At 43.3% G+C, this 15,778-nt stretch overlaps 1 protein-coding gene across 2 annotated transcripts in view; it reads left to right on the forward strand.

The window, feature by feature from the left end:
• The window catches only part of LOC135547555 (pre-mRNA-splicing factor CWC22 homolog), a 50,608-nt gene extending 40,871 nt beyond the window's left edge, over nucleotides 1-9,737 (forward strand). For both annotated transcript variants that reach the window (XM_064976661.1, XM_064976662.1), the window contains exons 16-21: nucleotides 4,928-5,005; nucleotides 5,300-5,452; nucleotides 5,839-5,966; nucleotides 6,129-6,230; nucleotides 6,726-6,907; nucleotides 8,549-9,737. In XM_064976661.1, the coding sequence (XP_064832733.1) occupies nucleotides 4,928-5,005; nucleotides 5,300-5,452; nucleotides 5,839-5,966; nucleotides 6,129-6,230; nucleotides 6,726-6,907; nucleotides 8,549-9,285 (1,380 nt within the window). In that variant the 3' untranslated portion in view covers nucleotides 9,286-9,737. The remainder of the gene's footprint in view (nucleotides 1-4,927; nucleotides 5,006-5,299; nucleotides 5,453-5,838; nucleotides 5,967-6,128; nucleotides 6,231-6,725; nucleotides 6,908-8,548) is intronic.
• The last annotated feature ends 6,041 nt before the right edge of the window (nucleotides 9,738-15,778 follow it).

Below are 15,778 nucleotides of genomic sequence, written 5' to 3' on the forward strand. Positions count from 1 at the left end.
TATGCATGGACTTTGCTGGCCCTGTATGGGCTGATACACTATACAGTGGGGCAAAAAAGTATTTAGTCAGCCACCAATTGTGCAAGTTCTCCCACTTAAAAAGATGAGACGCCTGTAATTTTCATCATAGGTACACTTCAACTATATCCAGGATTTTTAATGAATTTATTTGCAAATTATGGTGGAAAATAAGTATTTGGTCACCTACAAACAAGCAAGATTTCTGGCTCTCACAGACCTGTAACTTCTTGAAGAGGCTCCTCTGTCCTCCACTCGTTACCTGTATTAATGGCACCTGTTTGAACTTGTTATCAGTATAAAAGACACCTGTCCACAACCTCAAACAGTCACACTCCAAACTCCATTATGGCCAAGACCAAAGAGCTGTCAAAGGACACCAGAAACAAAATTGTAGATCTGCACCAGGCTGGGAAGACTGAATCTGCAATAGGTAAGCAGCTTGGTTTGAAGAAATCAACTGTGGGAGCAATTATTATGAAATGGAAGACATACAAGACCACTGATAATCTCGCTCGATCTGGGGCTCCACACAAGATTTACATTTACATTTAAGTCATTTAGCAGACGCTCTTATCCAGAGCGACTTACAAATTGGTGAATTCACCTTCTGACATCCAGTGGAACAGCCACTTTACAATAGTGCATCTAAATCGTTTAAGGGAGGGGGGGGGTGAGAAGGATTACTTATCCTATCCTAGGTATTCCTTGAAGAGGTGGGGTTTCAGGTGTCTCCGGAAGGTGGTGATTGACTCCGCTGTCCTGGCGTCGTGAGGGAGTTTGTACCACCATTGCGGGGCCAGAGCAGCGAACAGTTTTGACTGGGCTGAGCGGGAACTGTACTTCCTCAGTGGTAGGGAGGCGAGCAGGCCAGAGGTGGATAAACGCAGTGCCCTTGTTTGGGTGTAGGGCCTGATCAGAGCCTGGAGGTACTGCGGTGCCGTTCCCCTCACAGCTCCGTAGGCAAGCACCATGGTCTTGTAGCGGATGCGAGCTTCAACTGGAAGCCAGTGGAGAGAGCGGAGGAGCGGGGTGACGTGAGAGAACTTGGGAAGGTTGAACACCAGACGGGCTGCGGCGTTCTGGATGAGTTGTAGGGGTTTAATGGCACAGGCAGGGAGCCCAGCCAACAGCGAGTTGCAGTAATCCAGACGGGAGATCTCACCCCGTGGGGTCAAAATGAGCACAAGAACAGTGAGCAAAAATCCCAGAAGCACACAGGGGACCTAGTGAATGACCTGCAGAGAGCTGGGACCAAAGTAACAAAGGCAACCATCAGTAACACACTACGCCGCCAGGGACTCAAATCCTGCAGTGCCAGATGAGTCCCCCTGCTTAATCCAGTACATGTCCAGGCCCGTCTGAAGTTTGCTAGAGAGCAATTGGATGATCCAGAAGAAGGGAAAGGGACCAGGACGACTGATCCGTGTAAAGGAAAGAATGAATGGGGCCATGTATCGTGACATTTTGAGTGAAAACCTCCTTCCATCAGCAAGGGCATTGAAGATGAAAAGTGGCTGGGTCTTTCAGCATGACAATGATCCCAAACACACCGCCCGGGCAACAAAGGAATGGCTTCGTAAGAAGCATTTCAAGGTCCTGGAGTGGCCTAGCAAGTCTCCAGATCTCAACCCCATAGAACATCTTTGGAGGGAGTTGAAAGTCCATGTTGCCCAGCAACCGCCCCAAAACATCACTGCTCTGGAGGAGATCTGCATAGCGGAATGGGCCAAAATACCAGCAACAGTGTGTGAGAACCTTGTGAAGACTTACAGAAAACGTTTGTCCTCTGTCATTGCCAACAAAGGGTATATAACAAAGTATTGAGAAACTTTTGTTATTGACCATACACTTATTTTCCACCATAATTTGCAAATAAATTCATTAAAAATCCTAAAATGTGATTTTCTGGATTTTTTAAAATCATTTTGTCTCATAGTTGAAGTGTACATATGAGGAACATTACAGGCCTCTCATCTTTTTAAGTGGGAGAACTTGCACAATTGGTGGCTGACTAAATACTTTCTTGCCCCACTGTATATATTCATTGTCTGTCCTCACTACCGAGTTCCAAACTGCCTCTGGAAGCAATGTCAGCCCAATAACTGTTCGTCGGAAGCTTCATGAAATGGGTTTCCATGGCTGAGCAGCTGCACACAAACCTAGCAGTGGAAACTGTTTTCTGGAGTCATGAATCACACTTCACCATCTGGGTTTGTCTGATCTGGGTTTGGCGGATGCTAGGAGAACGCTACCTGCCTGACTGCATAGTGCCAAATGTCACAGTTTGGGCTAGGCCCCTTAGTCAGGATATCTTAATGTGACAGCATAAAATTACATTCTAGACAATTCTGTGTTTCCAAGTTTATGGCAACAGTTTGGGAAAAGCCCTTTCCTGTTGAAATGATAACCGCAAGACGCATACAATGACAATGCCCCCGTGCACAAACAAGGTCCATATAGAAATGGTTTGTCGAGATTGTTGTGGAACAACTTGACTGGCCTGCACAAAGCCCTGACCTCAACCCCATCAAACACCTTTGGGATTATTTGGAACGCCGACTGCAAGCCAGACCTAATCGGCCAACATCAGTGCCCGACCTCACTAATGCTCTTGTGACTGAATGGCAGCATGTCCCTGCAGCAATGTTCCAACATCTAGTGGAAAGCTTTCCCAGACGAGTGGAGACTGTTATAGCAGCAAAGGGGCGACCATCTCCATATTCATGCCTATGATTTTGGAATGGGATGTTCGACAAGCACGGGGGACATGCTTTTGGTAATGTAGTGGATGTGGTTGAGAATGAGGATGCATCCCAAATAGCACCCTAGTCCTTATGGAGAGAGCACTACTTTTGTCTCTGGTCAAAAGTAGTGCGCTATTAGGGAATAGGGTGCCATTTGGGCAGTGCCCTGAGTATCCTCAGGATGGAGAGGGTTCTGAGATGAGATGGGGGACAGACAGCGGTCTCATTGCATTCCCATCGTGTTGCCATGCCAGGCAGAGAATCAGGCACACTGTGTGAACATCACACTTTCCAATCTCAGTATCGCACAACATAACACAGCCTCCTGCTGCTGTCTGCTGAGACAGTTACCAGACAGACATGCCTCTCAATAACGAACCATACAGCTTCTAGCCTCAGTCATAACCATCATTATTTTGATAACTGTGCTGAGATGTTAAATGAGTTGTCCAGTCTGTCAGCTAGCTAGGCTACATGCTGAGAACTTTCTCTCACACCTTTACTTTCTCAATTAATTTAAATGTGTTCACACATGAGTCATTCAGGTTTTAGCCCACATGATAAGTTAAATGCTCAGATGCACAAGTTTTTCCTCACCAATGTAAATCAGTATAGTCAAAGATTTAGTCAGTACAATATAGTTATGTTTCTAGGTTATTACATATTTATTAACTTAATTCTGGAATACTTCTAAACTCCCCACAATGCACTATTTGTCAGCGTCATGAAGGATCTACTCTACTCTGGCTACCAAGTTCGTATGCTGGCTCGGTAGCTAGCTCAAGCTGGTTTACGATAGCCACACCTCATGCTATTCACAGATTTTGTGTTCGGTGTTCTCCAGTGGGAACCCTTTAGTACGGCAGGCTCTGGTGCTTTTGGGGAGTTTTATAACTTTTTCTACCTTGTCTTAGTGCTAGCTGACGGACATCTGTAATCCATCCAATTTGGATTTCAGCCCGGTGAAGCGCCCTCCTCCCCCTCGTTTTGGTAGCTAACTCGGCCTGGACTCATTTAAACGTGTGTTACCTTTGGCCGGGCCCCAGTCCATCTGTAAGTCTCTGCTCTCTTTTCTTTTAATCTGCGGTTATGTTTTAGTTGTGTTGTGTTGTATTCTAGCTGGTCTCCAGTAGTTGGGCTTTAGCTTGCCGACCTACACTGTGGTGGTTGGCTAGGCTAATAGCTAGTTGGCTAAAGAGCTAATGTGATAACTGCATATACTTAACATTTTTTGATAACTGGTTAGATTGTGTTATATATTTCCAAACTTTGATTCACTTTGATGTAGCTGTAAGATAGCACTGAGTCGGCCAGTTGCTATCAATGCCTAACGTAACATTAGCAGGCTGGTAGGGCTAATGTTAGCAGGCTAGTTGGCTAGCAACCTTGCAAGTAGATTTGTAACAATAAATTCATTAAGTATTTGCTTCTAACTTACCTGAACATTTTATTGAAACCAGCAGTCATGAGTGCAAACAATTTGCTTTAATTTTAAGTTATACATGGAAGTTATATCTGTTGGAGTTTACATTATAAGGAATAGGCTGGCTTGCTGGGTCCTCCATATTACATCACACCCTGGAAAAACATTTTCTGACATGACTTCGGCATTCTTTGGTATGATTCCAAGGAATCATTCAGATTTTACATGAGCAAATAGTCCAATTTGTATCGATTTTTCCTCCCTCCATATCACAAACATGATTCTCCTATCTCTCCTCACCACCAGTGTAATTTGGTGCCAGCCCCTGTCAGGTCATGGCCTGTCCAGGACGTTCATTTGAAGATTGATCACACCACAGCCTATGGTTGCCCAAGGCTGGCCTCCTCAATGAAAATATAGTCTTTTGAAATCAATAATCTGCTTGGCTGGGATATTGGTTGGAGGATGATAGGACACCGAATGGTTATGTCCAAAATGACACCCTGTTCCCTATGTAGTGCACTACCTTTCACCTGGGCCACGTCAAAGTAGTATACTATGTAGAGAATAGGGTCCAATTTAGGACCGGCTTCTCGCTGGCTGCAGGTGGATGTAACAGATGGGTCTTTTTATATCCCCCATAGGTGCAGTCCTTCCTGGCTTGGCCAAGTCTCAGCATCCCCTCTGTGTCCATGTTCCAGTGATTAAAGCTATTTTTGTGTCTGCCTTCTCCCAACAGAAAGAGCTGTGCAACATGATTCTAGACTGCTGTGCCCAACAGAGGACCTACGAGAAGTTCTTTGGTCTTCTAGCAGGGGTAAGAAGACCAAATAATATATATTTATATATATTCTTTAATATAAATATAACCAAAATATATATTTCATAATTTTCTTTTATCCCTGAGACAATTTTCATTAACTTATGTTGCATGCTGAAAGTTGGAATTTCATCACCCTTGAAATTACATTTGTTGATAAGCCTTGTAGTTTACTACAGTGCAGTTCATTCATTTGGCTTTTTACAGGAATTTGTCTCGCATTCAAGAGCACTGCGTTAAGACCAACTATATTCTACTCTCAACTAACATTGTGAACTCTTCATTTCTCAGAGGTTTTGTTTGCTGAAGAAGGACTATATGGAGAGTTTTGAGGCCATCTTCATGGAGCAGTATGAAACCATCCATCGCCTAGAGACCAATAAACTGAGAAACGTTGCCAGGATGTTTGCTCATCTCCTTTACACTGACTCTGTCCCGTGGAGTGTATGTATTGTAGCTCTCTAGGGTTACGTCTCAAATGGCACCCTATTCTCTATATAGTGCACCTCCTTTGACTGTGCCCTATGGGCCCTGGTTGAAATTAGTGCACTACATGGGGATTAGGGGGCCATTTTGGCCACAGTAACTAATCACAGTTACATCTCTAACCTAAAACCTTGTGCTGACTCTGCCGTTACTACGTACATGGGTTCGTGAAAATAATGCATCCTTTCTTTCATATCAGAATGTATTACAGCATCAATATGGCTTTAAATCTTATTGATTGATTCATCTAACGCTGGGAATTAAGGCAACGTAGTTGGTGATTTGAGTTCCCTTCAACAGCTACTAATCTAGTTACACTGCGTGTCTGTGTGTTTCTCTCTCAGGTGCTGGAATGTATTAAAGTCAGTGAGGACACCACCACGTCGTCCAGTCGAATCTTTGTCAAGATCTTGTTCCAGGAGCTCTGTGCCTACATGGGTCTCCCCAGGCTCAATGAACGACTCAAGGATATGTACGTTAATCTAGTCTTCTAATATGTTACTTGAGGATGTTGATACTAGTAATCTGTCTCTGCTATTCTCTGAGGGGATAAATTAAGTTGAATTTAAATACATTTAATTGTCACGTTTTGATGCATGGGATTGTCTCATCCAATCTTTTTTGTATCTTCCAGGACATTGCAGCCCTTCTTCGAGGGTCTCTTCCCTCGTGACAACCCCAGGAACACCCGATTCGCCATAAATTTCTTCACCTCCATTGGCCTGGGTGGGCTTACGTAAGTGTCCCCATTCTAATAATATGATCATAATACGTGCCACTTTCATCCAAAGCAACAGCACAATGAGATTGCATATACGTTTTATGTATGTGTTGGTGATTTGTTAACCCACAACCTTCGCATTGCTGCTGCCTTTACCTGCTGAGCCACACAGGAACACATTGTAATATAGCAAGTTGGGGTACTGGGTCACCATCCTGCTGTGATCTCCTGCCAAATTAAACTTTATTTGTCACATGTGCCGAATACATCAAGTATAGACGTGAAATGCTTACTTACAAGCCCTTAACCAACAGTGCAGTTCAAGAAGAAGAAAATATTTACCAAGTAGACTCAAATAAAAAGCAATAATAAAAGTAACACAATAACAAGGCTATATACAGGGGGTGTGTCATAATTTATTATTTCTCGATCTCTCTCTCTTGCTCTCTTTCCCCTTTCTCTCTCATTCTCCCTCCTTCTCCCTCGCTCTACCCACTCTCCCACCCATAGGGATGAGCTCCGTGAGCATCTGAAGAACGCCCCCAAGATAATCATGACCCAGAACCAGGACGTGGAGTCATCAGACTCCGATTCGTCCTCTTCTTCCTCTGACTCGTCTTCCTCAGACAGTGACAGCAGCGACAGTGACAGTTCTGACTCCTCCACTGACTCCTCGTCCAGCAACAGCTCAGGTACAGAGTAGCTTTACCACCCTGATAGTCCCTTACTATAGCCTGGTCCCAGATCTGTTTGTTATTTCTACTTTGGTCATTGGCGGCACAAACAGCACTTGGGACCAGGCCACCCTCACTATGCTTTTTTTATTGATACACTTAGGCGTAGGTAATTGAAAGGACATCATTGCAATCAACTTACAACCCAGCTCTCTTTTAACCAGCAGTCTGAATATTTTCTTAGACAAATGAAAAGGGCTGGTCCTTTAATAACAGTCTGCCCTCAACCTTCACCTCAACCTAATTCTAATGCCTGTGTTGTGTCCGGGGAGGTGGAGGTGCTTGTACAATTAGTCATTCTGTTTCTATGGTTGTACCCTTCTTTCCTTGTCCCTGCTGTGAGGGTGGCCAAGCCTGCTCTGTGTGTGTTTGTGTGTCTCTGTGTGTCAGCCTGCGTCATGAGTCATTGCATGCCTCACCTTGAGGAATGTCAGTGTTGTACTTAGCCCTCTAACTCAGCATGCAAATTATTTTAATTGGCCGGCTCTATTGACATGAAACTTGTCTGTTTTGAATCACATCACTATTTCCCTAGAAAAGGCCTGTCCCCCATGTCACATTATATGGTAATAATATTTGCCATTTCGTGTTGGTTTTTATCCAAAGCAACTTATGGGAGTGTTTAGGCTACATCGTGTTAATCGTGGCATCAGGGACATTAAGATGGCTTTTTGTGTCAGTCCCATGCTGATGAAATGCAACTACTGCCAACCAAGGACCAGTCTGTATTCACTTTTTCAATTTAAGAAAACATTTATATTTCAGGGATACATTTTAAATATCCAATTTAACAAGAGAGCAGCGATTGTCCTGGTGAAACAGCTGTACTATACATAATCACTGCTTTCAAATCAATAGTGACAAAATGACCTCTGTTCACTGAAATAGTCCAATATCACTGAAATGTCTAATACCTCTGAGCTTCAGTTGGTTCTCAGTAAATTGTCCTGAACATCAAGCCTGTGTGAGGTCCTAGAGGTGTTTCTCGGCTGTGATGTTGATATGGCGATTTACCATTCAGCCTGTGTGTATATGTATCTCTATGCAAAACATGCACGCAAAGACAGTCCGTCAATCCCGGCAGTGGTCCACACACACACACACACAAACCCACGCCTGCAGTCAGTTTTGTACTCTGGCGGTTTAGTGACTGTTTGTTGGGTGCCCCTGGCCTGCTCTCTGTAGGGCAGAGTGACATGTTAACATGGCAGAGTAGGGCACTGCAGGCACTGGCCAAATGCACAGTCTGTCATCACCACACATCATCTGCACACAGGCTGCATCCCAAATGGCACCCTATTCCCTAGAAGACTCTGGTTAAAAGTAGTGCACTATATAGTAAATAGTGTGCCATTTAGGACACACTTAAGCCCCCCTCAAACTCCCATCACATGGCATAGCTCGGACCACTCATATGGAATGGCAAAACTGACAGATTTTTTTATACACAGCATAGAGAATGTGCCCCTCTATGGGCTGGCAAACTGGCATGTTGTGTGCATGCTTCTGGATGTATTTAGGCTCTTTACCCATGTTTAATAGATTTTGATTCAAAGTCTGGATATATTTAGTTTCTAAGACAAATTGACTGTTTTGCAGATTCTGATTCAAGGCGTAAAAAGAGTAAGGGCCAGAACAAAAAGAAGAGCGACAAAGACAAGAAGAAAGACAAGAAGACCAAGGACAAGGCTTCTTCCAAAAAGATCTCACTTCAGAAGTCACCTCTGGAGGAACGGCCCAATAGGAGTCTGAGACACGAGAACCGTGGCCGTGATGACAGCAGTAGCGATGAAGAGGTGGCGGAGCGCGGCGGGGGGAGACACCGGCCTGACGACCGCCACAAAGCCTCTCACCACCGTGGTCGAGTAGAAGACGCTCCGCCACCCACACACGAGAGACCCGACCGTTCTGACCGTGGAGGGCACAATGACAAGGAGCTGCCTCGTGGCAGGCCTGGCAGAGACCGAGACTATGAGGACGGGGACAGACAGCCAGAGGCCCGCAGGCACAACAAGGACGATGGGAAACACCAAGCCCCCCAGGCCGACCGTGACCGAGTCAGACACCGTAGCCCTGAGAAAGAGAAGGAACCAGTGAGCAGTGGAGGCAGGGACAGAGAAAAAGAGAGGTCAAAGTCACGGGAGAGGAGCAGCCGCAAGGAGAAGGACATGGATTCCTCCAGGGACTCGAACAGGAACGGGGTGGAGCGGCAGGCAGAGAGGGCAGAGCGGGCGGACAAGGAGAACAGGGAGAACCGCCATCACTCTGACAGATACAGAGAACCCAGGCGAAACGAGGAACGGAGCAGGAATAGCTCCCCGCGCAGACGGAGATAGCCGGACCAATGAGAAAAGTAGTAGGCTTACTTTCCAATGTCCATACTTACATAATTTGAAATTGTGTGCAACTGCAGACATTGAAACAGAGCCATAGTAGTTATGATAGTCATGCTGTTCATGTGCCAGCTTGAACTCATCCATCTCATTCTCTGTCATTGTCTGTCTCTCTCAATGTATGCATCTTATGCCTTTACAATTTTATATTGCCCAATGAAATATTTCTTAGGAATGGTTCAGCGGTTGTATAGGAACAATAACAGTGCAGAGATCTGCTTGCAAAAGTAGTGTTTCTGTGATTGTTTCTTTCTCTGGGTGTTATCAATGTAAGACTGGTAAAGTCAAGAAAGCTTGTGAGTTTGTATTTGATGCATCAACCTATTTTGTATTAGTGGCAACCTATTTTTGTGTTGATAAAAAATAAGATAAAACATAAAAAAATCATTCAACTGTTCAATTGTACTTGATTTATTACTGAATATTATATAGTATATTGAACCTGTTTGCCCTAGGCAACACCAGAGCAACGGATGGCAGAGTGTACTTAAAATCAGCGGGTGCTGTCTAAGCCTAATCTTATTGCCTCTGACTACAGAACATGCCAACTTCAGTTCATTAAATTGTTGAATCGCCACCATTTTTGGACACCCAACAGGTGATCGCTAACACACATCAACCCACAAAGGATCAGTTCTGAGCAATTCAACATTGTTTATGTTAAACACTCTTGTAAGAATGCATTCAATAACCTGTCATCACATAGTTTCAGTACATACAACATGCATACAGTATGAATACATGCTTCTTACATCATTTACATAGATCTTCACATTGTGATCTCCAGATGGATCCAACCTTATTTGACCTTCAACATTTTCCCCAAGGGCGTACATACCAAAATGCATTACACAGGGTTCCAGGAAAACTGGGTCAATATTGGGATGGAAGACGTAACATAGTGAATCTAAATCGGGGACACTCCAAATAGTGTTACATTTCGTATAGAATGTATTTATTTGTGGATGTCCATCCATTTTGTATGATATGTTAGGAATTTAGAAAAACGCATGAATTTTTACGAATTCCAATTTGCTATTGATAACGTTAGCTAGGTTAGGGGTTATGGGAAAGGTTAGCTAACATGATAAGTAGTTGCAAGGTAGCTTAGAACGTAGTAAGTTGTTGCAAATTCGCTAAAATTGAGTTTTGAATACGCAAACTTTCGGTTGAGGTTCCCGTTATACACCTACCCATCCACCTCGACCAACCACCCTACTTTCATTTTTGTTTAAAGTACACGTCTTATGTAACCACACCAAACGTGACATATGATGCTAGTTTTGAGTGTCCCACTTTTATGTTTACTATGTTACATCTAGTCGAGGAGACCAGGTTTGGGAATTCTGGCAAATCGCGGTGTATTCATTACGCCGGTTCTGTTGCAAAACTTTTAGTAAATGGAAGCCGGTCTCCCGAGTGGCGAAGTGGTCTAAGGCACTGCATCGCAGTGGGAGCTGTGCCAGTAGAGATCCTGGTTGACCGGGAGAACAATGGGGCGCCGCACAATTGGCCCAGGGTCATCCGGGTTAGGGGAGGGTTTAGCTGGTAGGGATGTTCTTGTCCCATCGCGCACTAGCGACTCGTGTGACGGGCCGGGCGCAATGCACGCTAGCATGGTCGCCAGGTGCACAGTGTTTCCTCCGACTCATTGGTGCGGTTGGCTTCCGGGTAAGTAGGCATTGTGTCAAGAAGCAGTGTGGCTTGGCTGGGTTGTGTGTCGGAGGACGCACGGCTCTCGACCATCGCCTCTCCCATATGGGAGTTGAAGCAATGGGACAAAACTGTAACTACCAATCGGATACTGATTCAAGCTTTGCTTTATGATGCAACTGAACATTTGAAGCACAATATAAATAATAAAATCAGCATACAGAGCATTCGAAAAGTATTCGGACCCCTTGACTTTTTCCACATTTTGTTATGTTAAAGCCTTATTCTAAAATTGATTAAATAATGTTACTTATCAATCTACACAACACCCCGTAATGACAAAGCGAAAGTGTTTATTTTTTTGCAAATGTATTAAAAATAAAAAATAAACTTATTTACATAAGTATTAAGACCCTTTGTTATGAGATTCAAAATTGAGCTCAGGTGCATTTATGTTTCTACAACTTGATTGGAGTCCACCTGTTGTAAATTCAATTGATTGGACATGATTTGGAAAGGCACAGTTAACAGTGCATGTCAGAGCAAAAACCAAGCTATGAGGTTGAAGGAACAGTCCTTAGAGTGCCTAGACAGGATTGTGTCAAAGCACATGTCTGGGGAAGGATACCAAAAAATGTCTGCTGCCTTGATGGTTCCCAAGAACACAATGGCCTCCATCGTTCTTAAATGGAATAAGTTTGGAACCACCAAGATTCTTCCTATAGCTGGCAGCCTGGCCAAACTATGCAATCGGGGGAGAAGGGCCTTGGTCAGGGAGGTGACAACAGGGAGAAGGACAACTATCTCTGCAGCACTCCACCAATCAGGCCAGACAGAAGCCACTCCTCTGTAAAAGGCACATGACAGCCCGCTTTGCGCTTTCCAAAAAGTACCTTAAGGACTCTCAGACCATGAGAAACAAGATTCTCTGGTCTGATGAAACCAAGATTGAACTCTTTGGCCTGAATGCCAAGTGTTTGTCTGGAGGAAACCTGGCACCATCTGATTTTTTAGTGGCAGGGATTGGTAGACTAGTCAGGATCGAGGGACAGATGAACGGAGCAGAGAGAGCTCCTTGATGAAACCTGCTCCACACCACTCAGGACCTCAGACTAGGGCAAAGGTTCACCTTCCAACAGGACAACGACCCTAAGCACACAGCCAGGATAAGGTAGGAATGGGTTTGGGACATGTCTCTGAATGTCCTTGAGTGGCCCAGACTTGAACCCGATCAAACATCTCTGGAGAGACCTGAAAATTACTGTGGTGCTCCCCATCCAACCTGAAGAGAAGAATGGGACAAACTCCCCAAATACAGTTTTGTATTTTTTCCTGCTCAGTGTTTTCCTTTTCAACTATTGGATTCCAAGAGAAGAGTACTGGTTCATTTCAACTGTCATACAAATGGTTGAGAATTCTTAGAGAACAATGAAGGGAGGAATATAATGCCTGGTAGATTCTCAATGGGTTATCTAGAAGGAGTCCTTGGCACTTTCTCAGTTAATCTTTCCTCAATTTCCTTGCATCCATCCTTCTCGCTGCCTCAGAATGCATTGGATAAGAAGGTCTGATGGGAGAGACCTCCTCCTCCAGTAAGGTTTTGAAGGGAGCAAGGAGATGGGAGTCGAGGAATGGTGGAAATACCAATTGAGGTAGAGCCAAGCTTTTCCATTACCAGTTGCACTGGGATGAGACTGCTCAACTCAGAGAAACAGAACAGTCTCTTAACCCTTCAGAATATGTAAGTATTTACAGTGTGTCCTAAAGGATATATGTGATAACCTATATTCAATAGTTATATGATATATAACCTTTACTGCCAGTCTCACAGCACAGAGAGTAGATATATATAGTGAATTGGCGAGCAGCTGTAAATTGGTAATGAACTTATTCAGTAGGGTGTACATGGAGAGAGAGGCACAGAGGTAGTAGTGCTACTTCCAAATATTGATAACTTATGTGTCTGGAGAATTTCAGTACCTCATACCTCCTTGGTTCTGTCCTAAATGGCAATCTATTCACTATATATGGCACCAATTTTGACCAGGGCCCATAGGGCTCTGCTCAAAAGTAGTGCACTACATCGGGAATAACGTGCCATTTGGGACAGATCCCTTGACTCACGGGACTCTTCTCTGTGGAGCTCCACAGATCACCCTTCCACTCCAGGCGGTAGCAGCCAGTTAGCAGACAGCCAGGATTCAGGTAGCAAGAAGCCATGTAGCAGGAAGCCAGTTTGCAGATATAATGCTGCCATGAAGCAGACAGCCATTACACTGATAATGAGACTATACATCAAGCATAACATTAGTGTGATGATTGCCCCTTGGCCATACATAGGACAGATTTACATTCCCTGCCTCTCCTGTGCTAAAAAGGTGCCTGACTGAAGAATGCCTCTACAGTAGGTTACAGTAGGTAGGACTAGGGATGTGTGGATGAATGTAGCCCAATTAACTATTTTACTGGAGCAGTGTGCAATTTCATGTACATTTGCTGTTGTCAAGCTGAAGAATGTTTCTTTCTGTACTGTAGGTAGGGAAGGGATCGATTTGAGGATGGATGCATGCAACTATCATACTAGAACAGTTAGTAAGAGTGCAATTTCATGTGCTTTTAGTCTTGAATATTTTTTCCATCCTTAAACATGCTGAGTAGGTGGTGTTCCATTGAATGATGTCTCTAACCTATATTGTAGGTCGCCTACTAGGGATGCATTTGTGGAAGTAAGTGGTCTATTTCACCGGAACGATTACTAAGTGTGTGCATTTTCATGTGGCTTTACTCATGAATGCTATTTAATCCAGAGAAAGAAGAGGTGTATAATCTCCCTAGCCAACTGACCACAGGAAGTTTAGGAGAGGAGAGGAGGAGGACCTCTGTGTGTGGGTGGTGTTCTGAACCCTGCATTTAACTTCTAAAATAGTAGGTTTTACAGGATGACCAACGCTATGGCATACAATTAAGTGTCATCTCCCAAGAGATTGTTTATGTTGATTTTATCCTCTGAGTATTAAAATATAGTTTAGCCTACAACTGCATTTACGCATGTTTATTATAGTAAAGCCCCAGCAGGTAATGTCAAACTTTATTCATTTTCTAAATAAAAAGCAGCGAGACTCAAGCAGCAAGAATCATGGAAGAGAGCATATTTGAGAGCAGTGTAATGTAGGGCATAGCCTTGTGCACAGGCTCAGGTAGTGCTGCTATTGCCCCTAAAGGCCCAGGGATGAGCATGCGGGGATGTTTTCTGGGCTGCAGAGCTAGAACACTGAAGTGTATTACAGTTCTCCTAGCAGCAGTGTATTATGTTGGCAGCATGATAGAGTATAAAAAATGGAGAAAAAGAGTACCCCTGCAAAGACATGCTACATTTTGGGAATATATATTTTTTTACTACTAGTGCAGTACAACTGCTTTTCACAGAATTGTAAACACATAAATGGATAATTTCACATATTTTATACTGTATTATTTATACCAGCATTTATTTTGATTGTTTACACAAATACTGATATGTTGAAAGCTATTGTGAGGAGGCTATATTACAAAAAAGAGGGTTATACTGCATTTACATGTTAGTCATTTAGCAGACACTCTTATCTAAGTGCTCCCGAGTGGCGCAGCGGTCTAAGGTACTGCATCTCAGTGTAAAAGGTGTCACTACAGTCTCTGGTTCCCATAGGGCGGCTCACAATTGGCCCAGTGTCGTCTGGGTTTGGCCGGGGTAGGCCATCATTGTAAATAAGAATTTGTTCTTAATGAACTTACCGAGTTAAATAAAGGTTCAATCCATTGTAATTTACAGTGCATACTTTTTTTTCACACGTAAAATGTAAACTTAGAGAAATACACTCGCAATAAAATACAAATATATGTTATGGGGGAATTACTCAGAATCTGCAAAAAGTAAATGGGTCCCTTGTGCTGGGCAAAGGGTTTAATACAGAGTACTAGTGACTCCATACTCCACCCACTCCTTTCACTGCACTGCAATACACTGTACATGGGATACTTATTGGCTTGTAGAGAACTTTTTTTACTTCTCTCAGCTAAAGTGGAGTGGGAAATACTCAGTAGGGTCTCTACGAACCAAATATGTGTAGTTTTGGAGGGGGAGTCTGTAGTACACATCCATCAACACAGCTTTAAATATCCTGGTACTATCCATGTTCCTGAAATCAATACACACTCATCAACAATAAAACAAATAAACACAAAAGCCTAACTCTTTTATTGAAATGAAAACAAATGTATTCACAAGTTAAGTGTAATATTAACCAGGGTATTAGGATTTAAGATTAACAAGATTATTTACCAGCAATATTGTCATGATTATCAATCAAGGTCAGCAATGTTTTTTTCTGTAGAGTTTAAAATGTATTACAAGAGACTACAAGGCTAACAGTACACAGTTTATCAAGCTTTTAGGACAACACTGGAGAACATTATTTACAAGTTATAGCCCCCTATGTGTTTCTTTTCTGTCAAGGTTACCAGTACATGTTGTTAAAGGCCTATTAACCATGGTTTCAAACCCCCAAACAGAGGCAAGATTGTAAGATAATCAACACCTCTATGTATTATGTATTATCTATCAAGGTCAGCAAAGGCATTTTCTGTCGAGTTTAAAATGTATGACATAATAATTTTCTCTGATAACTGATATAAAACATACTCTTGCATGCCATTGTGACAAAGTGTATTCACATTGCCCTCTAATAACACTGCTTTAGAGAATAAGTACACAAACACCACAACTACTACCGTCTGACTGTTTTCT

Source organism: Oncorhynchus masou, chromosome 10 (genome assembly GCF_036934945.1).
Source record: "Oncorhynchus masou masou isolate Uvic2021 chromosome 10, UVic_Omas_1.1, whole genome shotgun sequence".
In the NCBI taxonomy this organism is placed as follows: Eukaryota; Metazoa; Chordata; class Actinopteri; order Salmoniformes; family Salmonidae; genus Oncorhynchus; species Oncorhynchus masou.